We start from the raw sequence: 19,721 nt of genomic DNA, 5'->3' as shown, positions 1-19,721 counted from the left end.
TTATAATCTTTTCTTATAGTTTAAGAATTTGGTTTATTGTAATAGGTTTATAGATTTATATTAAAGTAAGTTTGGCTGTAATGCAAGGAACCTACAAGCCATATTCTGTATGTTGAGCTAAGGCAAAGTTAGCACATCTATGCCTGGGACCTTTCACCTAGATAATGATAGAATGGCATAGGGGGTTTCCAAGTCTGTATCCTCAAACTTAACAGGTACACCACAAGGAAAGAACCGAAATAACCGGGAGAACAAAAATAACGTGAGTGTATGATCGAATGTCATTAATATGTATGTACATGTCATCAATACATACGAACATACTAGCCTATGGAGTAAGTGAACCCTAACATTTTTGTGGGTGAGAAATGAAGTTTGGGCATAGGAGGAGGGTTCAGACACCTGTGCCCTATAAAAGAGGGCCTTGCTAGAGAGCCTGTACTTGTTTTTCTTAAAACTTTCTAAGTTCCAAGGGGACTAGGCTAAGCTTGGTTTCCCTATGCTTTTGTTCTTAGTTTTGTGTATTAGGTTTTGATTTTAAATTTAAGGTAGTTTAGTAAACTCTAAGCTAGCTTCAATAGCTCTTGGCTCTAGCTTCTTCTAAGCTTTGCACCTCTCACCGAAGAATTGAGGAACCTGAACGGCCTGAGGCGAGGCTGGTCCTGTGTCTCTCACCACCAAGTTATCAAGGAAGGGTATGAGTATATTAACCAAAGCTTTGTAGCAGATACCATATGTATCTTTTGAATAGCAGTAATACAAATGTAACTTTGTAACTCTGATTATTTTACTATTTAATTACTGCTTCATTTATCTTAATAAAAAGTCTTTAAGGCTGTATCTGTCTCAGTATGAGCTTCTTGTCCTTTGTAAATTCTGTGGAGCCCCATTCAGGACAAGAACCTTTTTATCTTCTGATCAGACTGGCGAGCCTAAAACCCATACTATCCAAATTAATATTATTAACCTCCTAAATCAGGCAACATCTAGTAGCATTGTCCCCTGACCAGACTGGGATGCTTTAATACTTAATGAGTAGAAGAAGAAATGGTTTCAGCAGGTGGTGCTCTAACACTACTTTCTGCAGCACCTGTGTGTTCCTTGGAGGTCTCCCATACAAGTACCAAGCTGACCCAGTGTGATGTTGGCATAAGATGGTAAAGGCTGCCAACAATATTGCCTGGTGTGTTAAACATCTGCTGAAGATTGGTAACACCCAGATTTGCTTGGTTTGACTGGCTTGTTTGCAAGACAGAGAGACTTTCAATACGCTCAATTTTGGCCTAGCTATTCCCAGTAAAGGGGAGTTTTACCACTGATTTCAATGAGAACAGAGTTAGGGCAATGCTGTAAGCTTCTGAGAACCCTCCCTTCCCTTCCAGCACCCTGTAAAATATTAAAAGTTAGTATGAGTTTATGATAAGCGCATGCAAACCAGAATAAAATTTAATATTTATTAGAATTTCTTCTGGTAACAGCACTCAACATCTTAACAAACCAAGTTGTGAAGTTTTAAAAAATCTAGGATTACAAAAAAAGTTAAAATAAGTTGTTCCTTGTATTTAATGGCAACAAAGGGAATTCTCTATTTAAAAAAACTGCCATATAAAGAGTAGTATTTTAAGAAATAGTGTGATTACCATGATATGTTATTTGCAGAATGGATACACAGTATATGAATGCCAAACTGAACGGAACAGAAGTGCAGAAAGTACCACACTCTTTGAAGCTCTGGACAGGTGGTTCGAAGTAAGGGGGAGACTTCCTAGTGAAATAACTTAAGATACCACACAATGGACAAAACACAAGGTAGAGTACAGAGACATTACATGACACCCTCATTACAGCACCCCCTCAAGTCTGGTTATACAGTAAATATGAAACTTAGTAAAGTGCATCTTTTAAAGACTTGTCTAGTGAAATAGCATTTTCAGATATAAAACACTTAACACAAGACGTGCAAGAACAGTTAAAATCATAGTGTAAGTTTTTAAAAACTACTTTTTAAACTTTTGATTCACTAAAGAATAAAGGTGTCAGCTACAGTAGTGTTCACATTATTCTTCAATCAGATGCATCCTCATGTGCTTTTGTTACTTGGCAAATCTTTAGATATGGAGCAGGGCAAAATAAATGCAGTCGAAGCAAATGCTGCTTCTCTCAATGTAATACAATTCCGCCATGGCAGCACAGCCACATGCAGCACAACCATAGTTAGATTTTGGGAAGCTTTGGTGCACTAACGACGGGATTTGTCTCCTGCAAGTACCTCCGCCCCGCGCTCTTGTAATCGTAGGTGCAGGTGTGAGTCTCTGCATAGCGATGAGTTGCACAGAAGTTGTTTCCACATCTGAAGAATGAAGAACACAAAACGTTAGGACTCACCTTCCGAGAGCCTGTTTCTCTGTGACACTCAGAAGGTGCCCTTTCCCTTCTTTTTGGAGTTACTGCTCCTCCTCCTCCCTACCCCCCCATTACTGGGTCACCACTGCAGCCCTCTTCCATGGGGAGACAAGGAAAAGACTGCTCTGGGTATGAGCTGGCAGAAAGGTACCCAGCATTGCTCTGGCACCTAACGCCAATCATTCCAGCTTTATAGAACCCTCCCAGAATGTGAGCAGGTGAAATTCAGGAGTTTGATCATCTTATCAAATGACTTCAGCCAACACAGGGCTTCCCTGTGTTCTTCTCTGAAGTCAGGACACAGGCTCAACCCAACAGTGCTAGTTTCTGCTTTGACACAGTGCCCCTTTCTTTCAGTGAACCCAAATCACTAGACAGGTACTCCATGAGCCGGGGGGGGGGGGAGAAGAGGAGGGGAAGGGGCAGAAATCAACCAACCATTATTTACCTCTTAAAATCCAGCCACAAATACCATTCCATCACAGACTGGGATGAACATGGAGGCACAACTACAATTCTGCTACACGAGACAAACGTTGCCTTTCCCCTGACAGCAGCAGCAGATATGAATTAAGAAAAGGGAATGTTTTTGCCTTAGAATTTGACAGCTTGACTAGCTAAAATTCCTAGCATGACAAAAGGAAAAAGGGCACACTGCAGTCTGCTGCTTGGGGAAAAAGGACTAAAGGTGTCTTCACAGCAGTTAGCTCGAGTTGGAACGTGAGCATTACCCTTACTTGACTCCCGTCCCCACACACAAATCTCTAGTTTGAGTAAAGTCAGCAGGAGGTAGCTAGCCCGTCAAGACACCCTGACATAAGCTCTCCCCAGCCACTGCTTGTGGCCCTTTGACAAGGCAGTGGAAGTGTAACAGCCTGTCAAAACTAATGTAAAGTCCTAAGTACTTATTTCAGGAGGTTTCTGAGTATGTGTCTGATAATAATGTGTTCAGCTTTAAGACCTGATTAGGCTATAAGCCTACTCTATTTAGTTATCTGGGTTCTTTGCAGAATGTTCCTGTAGAATTTTATGCTGATGTATTGATTTCATAGGTCGATTCCCTGGGTCTATAAATTGGAAGTTCTCTTGTGTAATTACATTCCATACTTGGTTGTCGTTCCGTTGTAATAGAGGAACATTTGGATCTTTGTAGGTTCTCAGGAGTGGCAGACCCTGTTGCTGGGTTGCAGATTTCCCCCATTTTTGGGGGGGCCCACACAACATTACACTTTCAGGCTCAAGCAGACCACTTAATCCAGGGGGTGGCCAACCTGTGGCTCAGGAGCCACATGCAGCTTTTCAGAAGTTAATATGTGGCTCCTTGAATAGGCACTGACTTCGGGGCTGGAGCTACAGGTGCCAACTTTCCAATGTGATGGAGGGTGCTCACTGATCAACCCCTGGCTCTGCCACAGATCCTGCCCCCACTCTACCCATTCCTGCCCCCTTCCCTGAGCCTGCAGTGCCCTCGCTCCTCCCCCCCATAGCCTCCTACATGCCACGAAACAGCTGATGGGGAGGGAGCGGGAGGTGCTGATCCGCTGGTCTGCCAGTGAGTGGGAGGCGCTGGGAGCGGGGGGGGAGAAGGGGTTAATGGGGGACTGCTGACATACTACTGTGGCTCTTTGGCAATGTACATTGGTAAATTCTGGCTCCTTCTCAGGCTCAGGTTGGCCACCCCTGACTTAATCTAATTCTACAGGCGTCTCAAGATATTCCCTCAATATAGAAACGTGTAACTTCCAAAATCTTTACAAAGCCAAAAGTGTTCAGAGAATCAGTTAGGAGGCAGTGCCTCATCCTTCTGTCAGTCCTCAGTGCCAGCAGCTGCAACTGAGATTTTCTGCCTCACTGAGAAAAGTTAGGTGAAAAATCCACACCCCTGACTGATCTAGCTTTGCCAACCCAATCCCCACTGTAGGCACAGCTATGCTGACAGAAGCATGCTTCCATTGACCTCACTACTGTTGTTCAGGGAACTGATGTTCCTACACTGTTGGAAAAACCCCTTTTATCGGTGCAGGCTGCAGCTACACTAAGGGGTTATGCTGGCATACCTATGGCTCTCTAGCTATGCTAGCATAGTCTCTGTGGTGCAGACATACCCTTACATTAGCCTGATCTGGTGCAGGTGTTTCCTAGGGTTTCTCTTAAGACAACTTGAAGCTACTCAGGAACTAGAGTCTAAAGAACAGATTCTCCTGAACCCAAGTTTAATATTTTGGCTGACAGAACTTCTTAATGGGAAGACAGAATGGAGGTGGGGAAGCCAAAAATTGAGATGCTATCATTGTATTAGGGCAGAGGTTCTCAAACTGTGGGTGGTCTGTGTGCTCCATTCAGATGGTCCACAGATAGTTCCCTCTAAGGTGTGCGCCTGGGCGGCCGCACATGAGAGAATGAAGGGCCACCCACCTAATTAGTGGAGCTGCACAGGCATGGCTCCACTAATTAGGTGCCTGGACCCTGGAGAAGATGCACATTTAAGGTGAGGTAGTGGCCTCGTGGGGGGATTAGGGGGTAGGCGGAGGGAGCAGTAGGGCAAGAAGAGGGAGTGGGGGGGAATTTGGGACGTGCAGGGCTGCGGTGGCCAGAGAATGAGGCGACTTTCCCCAGCTCCAGGGCTGTGGCTGCTGGGGAGCGATGACCCTCCTTCCCAACCTCAGTTCTGTGGCTGCCGCGGCGGGAGAGACCCCCCCCCACTCCTTCCCAGCCCCAGCTCAGGGGCTGCCGTGGCAGGGGAGAGAGGGTACATCCATTGCATTAGAAAGGTAAGACTATTGATATTAAAATATGAGTTGTGTTTTTATTTGTAAAATAAAAAAATGTTAATTATTAAGGTTTTTTTATATAGTGTTTTTATCCAAAGCACTTTACAATAGTTAGCTAACGGTACAAACAACATTTGGAAAGATCATTAAGTGGTCCACCGAGACCCTCCGCAATTTTCAAGTGGTCCACGGGAAAAAAAAAAGTTTGAGAACCACTGGATTAGGGAGTTAAAGTTAAAATTCTTTTAGAAGACCTAATACAGGACAACTCTAATAAATGGGGGGAGGGGGAGAAAAAAAATCACACTTTGGGAAAATGACTCAAGATCTATATGCCAGTATTTCTCCCTTGACACCCAGTGAAGGTTCTTTTGGATTTACTGTCAATTTCTTAAATTCTTTGGCTGCTTTGACTGTTTAATATGAAGCCTGATTTGAGAGAGCATGACTGAATGCAAGAAACATGGACGAAAAAAGGTAAAATTTTATCTAAAGACAAAAACATCCATAGCTTTACTGATGTGGCTAAGGCCACCCAGACTCATTTGCCTTCCAATCTTTCTTACTTGGAATGGAAATAAAGCAGAGAAACCCAGTCAAATAATGGCTCATAGATAAGGTAGCTTATTTTTATGATTTGGATTACACCAATGCTCTTTTGGCAAGTCCTGCATCAAATCCTCTGATTTTTACATTATGAGGAAGTTGCCTCGGAAACTCACATTGTTAGTTCTAGTACTGAATTTTTGATATTTTCTTCTGCTAATCCCCCCCACCACCCTCGTTCTTTTTTTGTGACATGCACCATTATCACCTTGACCATATCTATTTGCTTTGATTTAGCACATGGATTAATGGTAACATTTGAGAGGGAATAAGTTTAACACATTTTTCTTTTTTCCTCAGTATGTTTAGACCACCAAAACAAACAAGGAGAGCCCAACCACCATTTTAAACTTTAGTGCTTTATCTTTCCCCACCTTTAGATTGTCTGACTTCATGAAAGCTAATTAAAAACGGAGGATAAATGGAAGAATGTTCAGTGGCGACTGCTGTTTTACACAAAATAGAACACATTTAAAAACAGTACGTTGCTGAATACAAAGTAATAAAGAGGTGTTGCTAGCTAGCTGTTTTGGCTTACCCCAGGGTCGAATGTAACCCTAGAAGTCAATCAGAGACACAAGTTGGGGAGGTAATATCTTTTATTGGACCAACTTCTGATGGTGAGAGAAACAAGCTTTCGAGCTTACACAGAGCTCTTGAGCTCTTCAAGCGACCTCAAGAAGAGCTGTGTTTAAGCTCAAAAGCTCGTTCCTCTCCCCAACAGAAGTTGGGGAGGTAATATTTTTTATTGGACCAACTTGTCGCTCTAAATCCTGGGACTGACACGGCTATAACACCTCTGCATACAACTTTGAAGTCAATGGCAGATTTACACAGAAGTATCAACCAAAGCAGCGCATTCTCCAAGTTGCTACAAATATATGTTCTTAAGTTTCTCTCACTGATGATGGAATCTTAGACAAGTTCTTCTCACACTTGTCTGTATTCTCCCTACCATCATGCTCTCTTGGCTACACCTAGCGAGCCAAAGTCTCCTGTGAGCCCAGACCTCTTGACTGCAAGGGCACAGGATGGATACCCCAAGAACAGAGAATACATTCTCTATTTGAACCTCATTTATCACAGTTAAGTCATGAACACTTCTCTCAACTTGTTCTGAACACTAGTTGCCTTGTGGTTTACCCAGCTTTAGAATTACTGTACTTTCCAACACACACACACACACACACCCTTTTGTCTGATCACAGCCACACACTTTAACCATTTGTTATATACTCAGCCTACCTGCATTCATAGCTGGTTGCCAATCCAGTTTTCTTGCCACAGAGAAAGCAGTGCTTTGTAGTTTTCTTTTTTGTTTGCATTGAACCATTCACAGGTGGGAGATGGGTTGCTTCACCTGCTTTCAAAGGTAAAACACGTAATGAACAGATTTTATAGATACATTTGCTGTTGAACACTTGTATTTCAAGAGATGATATTCAACTAGTCCCACAGCCAGAGAACATACTTTGCCTTTACATAGCACCTTTCAAATGGGGCTCCCAGTCTGTTTTAAAAGCATCAGTTAAGCCTCACAGCATCTTAGGAAAGTGGAGGTAGGCTATGGGTCCTGACATACAAGAGAGGTTAAGCAACTGGTCTAAGTTCACATTAATGAAGGGCAGAACCAAGCAGTGCCGCTCCAAGCCTGTCTCCCTGCTGCATTGTGTATGCTTTTATTTTGTGACTGGAACAGAATGCCTTGACCACTGGTGACTTTCCAGTGGAATCAGTGGACCATTAGGATGTACCCAGTATATAGCATATGCAGCAGCAAGTAAACTCAGAGATGTTTGCCCTTTAAATATCATAATGTAACAGGTGTCTGGATATGTTAAGTTAACATTTTAAAGTTTTGCAGACATATTGCAAGGTAACAGGAAAAGTAGGCATGAAATAACAAGATATTCATTTTCCCCTTCACCAGAGAGATTTGAACACTTTAGTCAGTCACCTTGTCCACGCACACCTACTGTATGATGCCATGTGGCAAGTGATAGTTAGCAATTAGGAGAGGAAAATACCAACCTATACAGAGGATTATAAATGCATTTCTGCTGCATCCATCACCATCGTATCTGGATGCTCACAGCACAAGCCATCACATAAGTACTTTACGTACATCACAGATTAGTTTCTAATAGCCAGTCCTTTTCAGATGCAACTGGCAGTGGACCAAATTCAGCCCTAAGCTAAGCTGACATAGCTCCCAGTGCGTGAGTGGGAGTTGTGCCTGCTTACACAAGGGCTGAGTTTGTCCCACTGAAGCAATGGCTGCTTGGCATGGAAGACTTATTTCTAGATCTAGCTAGTTCACACTATCAGTTTCATCCTCTAAAACTGTGCTCAATTTACTGGACTCCATTTTGGGGAGCCGGTTCTGTCCCCAGACACTTATCAGCGGGTTTCAGTTAGCCCAGTTTGGGAATGGTGTTGAGAGCAGTATATAATATTAAGGGTTTATACAACAGGGTGGGTTTAAAAATATTTTTCCTACTGTGGACCATACAGATTCATAGATCCCAAGGCCAGAAGGGCCACTGTGATCATCTAGTCTGACCTCCTATATAGCACAGGCCAGAGAACTGCCCCAAAATAACTCAAAAAAGAGCGCCCCTCATGGACAAATGCCCTCCCATCTGCAATGAAATAATATCCTTGCTGCTTGTTCAGCAGCTGGAAATGAGAGAAGCCAACACCATGTGACTAGTCAGCCCTCCATGGACCATCAGTTATTTGCAGAGTACAGTTTGAGAACTGCCGTTTTCAGTAGTGTCTTGCTCTTTCCAAGACGATTAACCTGGCTGACAAATTTACTGTAACATCAGCCACTGAAGAGTGAAGTCTGCAGCACAACACACTGCAGGAGACCATTAGCAATTCGTTTCCTAGGAAATCTCACAAGGCTCTGCACAGTGCAACACCAGCCTCTCCGCTTCTCAGAGGTCTGGAACTGTTTGCAAGACATGCTGTTTGTTGGCGTAACAGTGGTTTTCAACCTTTTTTTCATTTGCAGACCCCTACAAAATTTCAAATGGAGGTGCAGACCCCTTTGGAAATCTGAGATCGTCTGCGAACCTCCAGGGCTCCACGGACCACAGGCTGAAAACCACTGGCATACCGTGCACCAGGCTAGACCCTGTGCTGGTGTAAATTGGCATAAATAGCTCTAGTTAAGACAGTGTTGCTAGTTTATAGCTCCTGAGCACCATGCTGTGCCACAAATGCTTGAAAAATAAATGCCTGGTAATAACTTTGACACTGCCAGTCTCTGATAAGCCTGCTTAGATCTGATCTTCCAAGTGCATTCAATTGCATTTCATCTGATTATTCAAATACTGACACTTTGAACCACTTAAAATGCTTCAAAGCAGATGAAGGAGAACACTGTGTAAGAGCCTATTAAATATACCCAAGCAGTTCGCAAACAAGATTGTCTTTTAACTCAAGATTTAACAAACATATCAGAAGTCAAGCTACTTGGCAACCAATAATAGCTGGAGATTACAATACAGTACACACAGCTCATATGATGGATGTTCCAAGAGTTACAGAGTCAGCTAGTGTTCTCACAAAGTTATATGACCTACACGTACAAAGTCTACCATGTACCCCTCCCCCCCGCCCCAACTAAAGAAAACCTGATATATTTTATTTATTTAAGGCCCTTCCAGTCAAATACATTGTTCTGGCACAGATAACAGCACCAAGAGCGGTGCCATAGAAAAGAACAAACAAGCTTTGACAGTGCAAGCGCTATGGCAAGCATGTATATACAGCCATGTAGTAAGTCCAGATGGAGGAGAAACCTTAATATCCCACTTACCCTTATCGGCTGTACATGATCACAGAGGAGAAGGGAAGAAAACAGTACAAAGTCCTAAAAAATACTCACCCCCCCCCAACTCATTTTTTGGAGTGGACTCCATAAGCAATAGCTTCTTTGACCCTGGTGAGTACCATTATAGCGCACACATACCCCCTTTGGACTGGAGATTGGAGCTAAGGACTCAGCTGGACATTAATGTAGCTTTGGATTAACCAACAACGCCACCAGCAGTGGAAGGAAGACAGTGTCCACTGCCTCTGCCAATAGGTCATCAACAGTTGTAACTGTGAAAGTCATATGATTCCCTTTTGAGGAACAAGATCTTCTAGTTGATTCATCACAAATATATCTTAAGATCTTAGATCTTATTGCTCATCACTTTTTCCAACGTTATGCTAGGTGGAGGAAAAGACTGTAGGACAACTGTGAAGGGTGTGAAGCAAAGGAGGAAAAGAATCAATCATGCTCAACTGATTTCTTAACTCTTAAGTAAACAAGAATCACTGCTATTGTGAGTTCCTTGGACTTGCATGTAGGTTTAGGGATTGCCTGCAGGCTCTGAAAGTTAGAAAAACGAGAGATATTCTATCCAACCCCAACGCAGCAGTCCTAACTTCCTAAGATGTCTTGTCTGTACCAGAAACCTATGCAAGGCTTGAAGCCAGTAAAGGCCTTCCCAGGCACCTGCTATTGAAAAATGTTTAAGAGTTTTTAAAAGATGAATTTACTGAGCCAACACAAAAATAACTATTAAAGCTAGTCTGAAGACAAAATGAACACACTGATACTTTCCTTGAATAAGGAATTAAATATAGCCAAGAAGCTTATCTCCAGGACTGTGAGAAAGAATGGTATTCATCACTGAAGGGCTTACTCTGCAACACACTCCCTGAGATGCATAAATGACTCTTTAAGGAAAAAGGTTCACAGAGACAAAAGATCTGGTGAGGTCTTATCAGGCCGTGTGCTGGAGCAATCATTGCTTAAAGCAACAGTAGCTAGTAGCAGTATCCTTCTACCTCTGTCCCTAACAAATAGCTAGACTTGTTTCAGACGGCAGAGCTACTTACATACACTGAACTAGACCAGGTGCACACTGTTCTTGTTCTCTAACAATGGAACTACACAAATTGTTCAGAGAAACATCTGTTTACATACAACTGAGTTTTAATCACACACCAATGACCATTTAACATTCAGATTATCAAAATATACTAATATTCAAAATGGAACCAAAAATAAGAACGTTACTTGTGGGAACTTCTCCAGAGATAAATACTCCCCTTAAAGAATATCTAATGCTGTTTGATATCCAAATATAAGATACTTGCAAGTTACAATAATATTCTGAACATTAACATTTTACCACGATACCTACAACTGTACTTGCATGTAAAAAGACAGTATACACATGTAAAAGGTTCTGAATCATTTACAAGTACAGTGCATTAAAATTAGTCCTGCTCACTTGAAATTCTTTTGCAAGTGTTAAGAGTATATTAACTCTAAATGAAGTGTGCATCAACTAAGTTATTGTTAAAACTATCTTTAGGCAAACACACATTATATAAATCATTGGCAGTGTTAAGTAGAAAGGCTACAATTTAAATACAAAATACTGCAATAAACAAATCTTAATAAAAAAATTGGGATAAAACAAAGCAAACAGGCAATTTTTTTTTAAGAGCAGGTCTACACTACCAACTTATATTGGTTTAACCATATCGCTCAGGGGTGTGAAAAAGTCATACCCCTGAGCAACATAGTTATACCAACCTAACCCCCAGTGTAGTCAGCGTTATGCTTCTCCCATCGACATGGCTACCACCTCTCGGGAAGGTGGATTAACTATGCCGATGGGAGAAGCTCTCCTGTCGGCATAGTAGCGTCTTCGCTGAAGCGCTTTAGTGGCGCCACTGCAGCGTTTTAAGTGTAGACTTGCCCAAAGAAAAGTGAGTATTGGCAAGGAAAACATGGCAGCTAGGCATTAGGAAGCATACAGGAACAAGATGGCAGCAACAGGTAAGAGCTTATTTTATTAAATTAGAAATACAGATCAACATTTTCAAGCTTGGATCCCCAAAGTCAGGCATCTAAATCCATATCTAGGCATTAAACATGTGGCTTGATTTTCAGTAGTTACTGCACATTCACAGCTCCCCACTAACACAAGTAGTGTGATGTTTGCTCCAATGATAAACCAAACTCAGGACCTTACCTGTAACCCTCAACTCCCACCCTGCCCTCGCCTGCTCCACGTTTCCTATTGCAAGGTCTTTCAGGACCCAGTCCTGCACACATAAGAGTAACTTCACTATATGAGTAGTCCCACTGACTTTAATAGGTGCATAATTGTTTGCAGGATCAGCCCCTTTACATGATAAACTCTTCAGTGCAGAGAACATGTGTATTTTTGTGGATGACACAGAACACTTTGGCGCTTAGTGAACAACAAAAATAATGCAGCTAAAACACAGCTACAGTACCACCTCCACGTTCTTATATAGCACTGATGGAAAGTGCTTTAAAAAGGAGGGCATCATCATTACCCCCATTTTACAGATGGGGAAACTGAGGCACAGAGCGGGACATGGCTTGCCCAAGGTTATCCAACAGGGCAGTGACAGAGCCAAGAATACTCTCCTGGGTCCCAAATTCTACCCAAGGCCAGAATGAGATCCATGTATGAAAGTACAACTCAAAAAATTCAGGTTTAATACCATTCTGTAAAAATCTAGTACAGAGAAAGTGTTTCAAAGCTTTATGCTCTACAAAGGTATAATTCTTGCTCTTTGCGTGTTTGATAACTGGGAAGAGACTTAAACAGTCAACTTCAGCTCTTTAAACAAATTCACATTACTTACCTACTCTTTTCCCTGTAGCTGCAACATTTCCATTCATTCCAAGCCCATGGGCAGACTAAAAACAAGAATATTTTAAGTGGAATTACTGACAGATGGTAAACAAATAAAAGATTAAGCAATTTCATATCAGCTTGTCTGAAGCTCATGTTGTATCAGTCAATATTCGTATGAAGAGAGCTATGAGAAGTATTTTGTATATGAAGTTCAAGTTAACATGGAACAAACCTTGTTTAAAATGACTGTGATTTAATAGTCTTTCCGTACTTTATACAGCATATTAGAAATGCGGTACAGCATATTAAAAGTCTGTGGTTAGGCACATACAGTGTCAGTTACAAGGTAGCCTTTAAAATGGCTCACAATTAATGAATAGCTGGAGGAGCCAAATGACATTTCTACACATACAGTATTTATCCAGCAGAATTACAAGTAATAAAGGAGTTTACATTCTGAACCAAAAGTACTTTAACATTACGGTAAATCTGTAGGAAAATTGCCTCTAGAAACCCATTAGCTAAACATGCAATCAAGGTGCCAAAGAAATCTAAAAAACAGTCTGTTTGAACTATTGATGGCGTGAGATGAGATTTATAGTCCCCCAGCTTGAAAAATAGGCATTTTTTGGCAGTCTTTACTAGAGACTATAGTAAAACCCCAATTGTTCAGGAAATACTGGTACTTACTAGGAAGTATTCAGCAGCTTCATCTGGGGGAGAGGCTTTCCTAAAGCTTTCTTCCTGAAAACGCTGGAGGTTCGTAGGTAGTGCAATACCAGAAGTCCGAAACCTGCCTGTCCCGCAGGAATTCTGTAAACTTTCCCTGCTTGTACTTCGGGCCAGCGAAGCTAGAAATTCTAAGTTATTTACAGAACCCACAGGTTCTTTGGATGCCTTGTTTGCCACCTCTGTGATGTCCCTAGCCTCCATTTTAGAAATGATATCGGGTCTTTTGCCAGGCGAGTCTACCTTCACACCACGAAATCTTGTAGTCCTTGGAAAAGAGGAGTCTGCTATATTGCGGACCTCCAAAGATCGGAGCAGATTTGGGGAGGCAGCAGGTCTCAAGTTACCGACCTCAAAGCATTTGGGTTGTGCCTGTGGTTTCAGAGAACTGTGATGTGCCATTTGGGCTGAATACCGAAGAGGTGACAAGAGAGTGTTCTTCTGAGGACTTAGTTCACGAGTGTTGAGAAGTCCAGCCTCCATTGTTGTAGCGCTCAGGATTTTTGTAATGGGTTTGCTATGCTGTTCTACAGCCTTAGACTCGTCATCCCCATCAGACAGTCCAAGCTCTGGGTTTACCTTCCCTATTCCATATAATTCACTATACTGTTCAGCAGTGTTTGCTTCTGCTAACAAAGCAAAGGCATCTGTTTCAGGTAGAAGCTTGTCTTCTGTTGCACACAGTTCTACGTTTGTTAGATGTGGATACAAGACAGGATCGTCCTCATTTGTGGATGTCACATTTTCTAAAGCTTTTTCGGAATTTATAGGCAGCGATGGGACAGGGGGAAGGAAGTTATTTGTAGGTAGTTTTGCATTTTCTAGTTCAACACGAGATATTTTCGGTGGTAGTCGAATGCTATTAACTGACTGAGACCGGGAGGTGCTCTCCCAGTTGTCATCTTCCTTAAGAAAGTCACTAGTAATGGATGGCATTGTTCTACCAGCAGTGGCCAAAGTAGCCAAAGCTGAAAGTGCATTCTGGGAAGACTCCGAGGGATATGAATTCCCAGGAGGAGGTAGGCAGGACTGTCCAATGTGGGGGAGTACTCTTAAAAACCGGTGACGAGCAGCTGCTGCTGAACTGCTAGATGGTCGAGGAGCTATAGGTGGACGAGGTTTCACCTTGACAGTCTTCTTAGGCTATTTCAAAGGGGGGAAAAAGACATTAATTGCGTTACAGTAGCATCTAGAGAATCCAACTGACACTAGGTCCCCATTGTGCTAGGGGCTGTATGTACACATAGCAAGAGATTGACCCTGCACAGAAGATAAAGGGGACTGAGACAGAGACTAAAGTGACTTACCTAAGTTCTACTGCAGAGGTGGGAACTGAACCCAGCCTAGTGCCTCAGTCTCTTGTTCATACTTTTTCTAATTAAAAAGGCATCGATACTTTTCAGCAGCTAATCATCTTGCTTACTGATTAAGGAAAGTGGGTGAGGTAATATCTTTTGTTGGATCAGCTTCTGTTGGTGGAAGGACAAGTTTTCAAGCTACACATTCTGTGTAGCTCAAAAGCTTGTCCAATTCACCAACGGAAGTTGGTCCAATAAAAGATATTACCTCACCCACCTTGTGTCTCTCATATCCTGGGACTGACACCACTTGCTTATTGACTGTATTTATGAACACCATAGCATTCCTACAAAACAGCAGAATTAAGTATTAAATAGCCTTATGTTAGTGAAGCATTGAAAGGCGAAACAATCCATGATACAGCACTGAATTATTTGAATGCTGAGGCAGTGGGTCCAGATTAAACTATTATTTGCATAATCGAAGACCACTTGCGCCTCAGCCCATCATGTAACAAAATGAATACCAAAAGATATGCCCTTTATGCCTACATTATCCAAGAGCACAACCAGAATGTATTTAATCAGCACTCCAGAAAGACCTGCAATGGGAAGGCATGAACCATTTTATTGTGGGGGTACTGAGATCACAACCTCACCTTTTTACTGAGATTCATGTTCTCCATCTTTGCCTTGAGCAGTTTCATTTTATTCATAGTAATCGAGTTCTCAATAATCTGTTGGCCAGAAGGAGATGCCTCTGTTTCTTCGTCGTCATCTGCGTATAAGTTATAAACTGAACCACCACTGAAAAGAGAAAAAAAATAAAGCTTTTGTGTTTTCACACTCTATAATCAAGGTACTTATCCAAAAACTATCAATTATTGTAATTATGCAGTTGTTTTGCACCCACTATATATTTTCCCCTAAGAGTCAACATCCAGTTCCATTAGTGTCTCCTGCTGGCATGGCCAAAGCTGTTAATTGTGTGACTCAGACAACAGGCTGATCATTTTTCCCATTAACCAGACACTGTCATGTATGGGAAGTCCAAATTTCTATCCATCCCAAGGGGTGCTTTCACCATAAATGAAAATGGAAGGGTCACCCATGTGGATTTGACATTCTAGGTCTGTTTTTTAAAATAAAAAACAAATAGGATCAGTTAGGGTTCTAAAGAATCTCATTTGGAAAAAGGAAACACTAATACCGCTAGATCTAACAAGAAAAAATACATCTAACACAGCCTGCCAATCAACGGCACTGATCATTGGAAATAATGTAACATCACACCATCTTCTAAAATACACAAGTTTTAAATCTTATACCTAATTTTTTTCCTCTAGCAAGCATTATTTTATTAATACACCTCCAACATTTAACTGTGAAACACTGGGAACATTAAAAAGGTTATAGGGTTTGATTCATACAAGTGTCTTATCAAGTTTAACAGAAGTATTTTCTCTCCAAGAGAGACATGGAAAGAACTAACAGCCAGGAAGTAGTTATCGCGGTCAAACAGGTGTAATTATAACAAAGCATGCCAAATTTCATATTTGCGCGAGCCAGATGTGTCTCAATCATATGATCACAAATTAAAGCTGTCATCTTCCATGGTTTACAGAGGCACCTGGCCTTCCTCCCAAAAGACAGCAGCTAAGGGGTAGCTGGAGCGTCTGTAAGGGTGCCATGGCCAAGCAGGAAACATCAATTTCCTGAATCACAAGATGCTCTACTGCTGACAAAACAGCTGACAATGAATGTTATGTTCTTAAGCATTTACTTGGCTGGCAAGCTGGAAAATGCTAATGTTCTAAGGGTTATTCTGAACCTTTTCACATCAAGCTCAACTGGAAGGACACAAATCAAGCTTTCCTTTCTTCCCTCCTCCACTCCCCCATGACCCACACAAAATCTGGCCTCATGAGCTTCCTGCTTGCTTACAGACAATCCATTTTTTTAATCTTTTTAAAGTTGAATAAAGATTGGGCTGTCTTTAGGAGAAATGTCCTTGGCTAGTTTCTCCCAGAAAGTACCGTGGTGAAAACAGAGCAGGAAGAGGAGTATTTAGTTTGGTGCACCTAGCACAACTAGGCCCTAACCTGGTTAGGTGCTCTGCGTGTTCCTCAAACAATAAAAATAAAAAACAAACTCACTTGTTAGGAACAATGTTCATTTTTACTATTTTGATACACTAATTTGGACCGACAGCCCTAACAAGTTGTCCTAGGAAAACCCATTCACCATAATGTATTTCTCTGAAAATAAAGCATTTAGCTAAACTCAGGTACATTCATATTTCAAATCATACATTAGAATACCATGGTCTTAACTGACAGGGAAATTCAGACTGCTAATTTTTAAGAATTAGAACACTTGACAGATACTAGAAAGTATATAAACAGACAAATATGAAACACTAAGTTCCTTCTTACAATTTCCTACCCTATGATGTCCATAGGCTTAGCCTTAAAATCTGATTTCCAAACGGAAAGGAAAGCGACAAGGGATTTAGAACCTATCCCAAGTTGATATACACCAGACTAGCAAAGGCAGGGTATCTAGAGATCATAGAAGCCAGATTTTTGGGCTCCACCCCTGCCCCAGATTCAATGTCCAGTGCTGCAGGCAGGTTGCAGCAAGCCAACAGATGGTCAGTTGTTGCTGGTTCTATCTCCTTACCGTCTTGTTTCAAAGTTGCACACGATACCACATGTGCTACTTACTGAAGCCGAGTGGTGTGCGTGAAGGGCACAGTGAGAGCTCTCTCTCATATTCCTGGCTTTCTCCTCCTCCCCTCCACTTACTACACATTTTTATCATCTCCTTCTATATAGTATATAGTAGTTTGGGAAAGCACACATTCAGCAGTAGTTGAGCTTTGAGGCAAGAGACATTAAATAATATTCTTATAACAACATGCGGATGGATACATGAAAACATCATGGCTGCCAGCCAAGTGAATATATGTGGCATCAGATATACAACTCCCACCCTGGATTCAAAAAGCCACAGAGTTCCTATCTGGTGAGCTAAATGCCTGAGGTATAAACACGTAAGTTAGGATTTGTTTGCCATCATTACTTTTCAAAGCACCACAAAGTTTTAGGCATCTGCTTCTGGAGTCTGTAGCCTCTAGTAAGTAAAGGTCATTTTCATCTTAGTAACTCAAGAGATTCAACTTTTAACTGTTGGCTGAATCAATGGAGACTGATAGATTGGCCGGGCAAAAAAGGAAAAAAAAATTTAAACTCATTTAGAAAAAGCTGGTTACCTTTGGTAACTGTTCTTCAAGATGTGTTGCTCATGTCTATTCCATTGTAGGTGTGTGCGCTTGCACATGAACCGGTGCCGGAAGTTTTTCCCTCGGTAGTATCCATAGGGGACCAGCTCTGGCGTCCTCTGGAGTGGCATGTGTATGCGCCAGTATAAAGAGCGTTGCTGGCTCCCCCCTCCCTCAGTTCCTTCTTGCCGCAACACTGACAGAGGGGAAGGAGGATGGGTCATGGAATGGACATGAGTAACACATCTCAAAGAACAACAGTTACGAAAGGTAACCATCTTTTTAACTTCAAGGACTTGCTCATGTCCATTCCATTGTAGGTGACTCCCAAGCAGTATCATCGAAGGCGGGTTCAGAGTTCAGGGACGCGTTGATTGCAATACAGCTCTGCCAAATCCAGCATCATCTCTGGCTTGCTGGGTGATGACGTAATGCGTTGTGAACGTGTGTACTGAAGACCACATTGGGGCCCTGCAGATGTCCTGGATAGGGACGTGTGCCAGGAAAGCTGCCGAAGACACCTGAGCCCTAGTTGAGTGAGCCTTCACTATCTGTGGAGGCCCAACCTGCGCCATCTCGTAACAAGTACGGATTCAGGCGGTGATCCAATTCAAAATCCTCTGAGAGGACACCGGAAGGCCCTTCATCCTGTCAGCTACTGCGATAAAGAGCTCAGTCAATCAGCGAAAGGGCTTTGTGCGCTCCAGGTAGAACGCCAGGGTGCGCCTGACATCTAGAGTGTGTAGCCACCTCTCCTCATTGGTCATGTGAGGCTTTGGACAGAACACCAAGAGGAAGATATCCTGGTTGACATGGAAGCGTGACACCACTTTTGGCAGAAAGGCTGGATGAGGCCGCAGCTGGACCTTGTCCTTATAGAATATCGTGTATGGGGGCTCCGAAGTGATGGCTTTAATTTCGGAGACACGTCTCGCCAAGGTAATAGCTACAAGGAATGCAACCTTCCACAATGAGTGGGAAAGGGAACAAGAAGCCATAGGCTCAAAGGGCGGACAAGTGAGCCTAGAGAGGACCAGGTTGAGGTCCTATTGGGGAACCGGGTCCCAGACCGGAGGAAAGAGTCTTTCAAGGCCTTTCAGGAACCTGATTGACATCTCATGCAAGAACACTGATCTACCCTGGATGCAAGGATGGAAGGCCATTATGGCAGCCAGGTGCACCTTGATCAAAGAGAAGCGAGGCCCTGGTGCTTTAAGTGAAGCAGGTAATCCAGGATGGACTGCAGAGACGACTGGGTTGGGGAGATATTCCACTCCAACGCCCAAGCAGGAGAAACGCTTCCACTTTTCCAGGCAAGTTGCTCCAATGGAGGGCTTTCTGCTCTCCAAGAGAGCCTGCTGTACCTGACTAGAGTAGGCTTGTTTCTCTGGATTCAGCCACACAGCATCCAAGCTGTGAGGTGAAGAGGTTCGGTTCGGGTGCAGGAATCTACCACGATCCTGTGAGAGTAGGTCTGGGCGGCTGGGAAGTGGCCATGGGGCTGCTACAACCAGGTGATTGAGCATGCCGAACCAATGCTGGTAAGGCCATGCTGGGGCAATCATAATGAACTGTGCCTTGTCCCTCTTGATCTTTAGGAGGACTTTGCTGATGAGTGGAACTGGCGGGGAGGTGTACATCAGGTCTCCTGACCATGACAGAAGAAAGGCATTGGATAAGAGAGCCTCTGCCGAGGCCTTGGAGAGAACAAAACTGATGACACTTTCTATTCTGTCTGGTGGCAAATGGGTCCACTCGGGGAGTTCCCCACTTCTGAAAGAGCATTCTGACAACCTACAAGTGAAGGGACCACTCGTGATGAGAGAAGGACCTGCTGAGGTGATCCACCAGCATGTTCCTGACGCCGGGGAGGTGTGAGGCTTCCAAGTGGATTGCATGCCAGATGCAGAAGTCCCACAGATGGAGGGCCTCCTGGCACAGA

At 42.8% G+C, this 19,721-nt stretch overlaps 1 protein-coding gene across 3 annotated transcripts in view; it reads right to left on the bottom strand.

Moving 5' to 3' along the window:
- Positions 1-1,440: 1,440 nt before the first annotated feature.
- The window catches only part of ZFAND4 (zinc finger AN1-type containing 4), a 38,522-nt gene continuing 20,241 nt past the window's right edge, over positions 1,441-19,721 (bottom strand). For 2 of the 3 annotated variants that reach the window (XM_029912970.1, XM_026658159.1), the window contains exons 5-9: positions 15,156-15,303; positions 13,160-14,341; positions 12,477-12,531; positions 7,026-7,143; positions 1,441-2,350 (exon numbers count right to left, since the gene is read on the bottom strand). In XM_029912970.1, the coding sequence (XP_029768830.1) occupies positions 2,215-2,350; positions 7,026-7,143; positions 12,477-12,531; positions 13,160-14,341; positions 15,156-15,303 (1,639 nt within the window). In that variant the 3' untranslated portion in view covers positions 1,441-2,214. The remainder of the gene's footprint in view (positions 2,351-7,025; positions 7,144-12,476; positions 12,532-13,159; positions 14,342-15,155; positions 15,304-19,721) is intronic. The other variant, XM_029912971.1, reaches the window with a different exon arrangement.

The sequence above is a fragment of the Terrapene carolina genome, unplaced genomic scaffold (genome assembly GCF_002925995.2).
Source record: "Terrapene carolina triunguis isolate 2854851 unplaced genomic scaffold, T_m_triunguis-2.0 Scaffold402, whole genome shotgun sequence".
Taxonomy (NCBI): Eukaryota; Metazoa; Chordata; order Testudines; family Emydidae; genus Terrapene; species Terrapene triunguis.
This window is presented reverse-complemented; position numbering and strand designations above follow the sequence as displayed.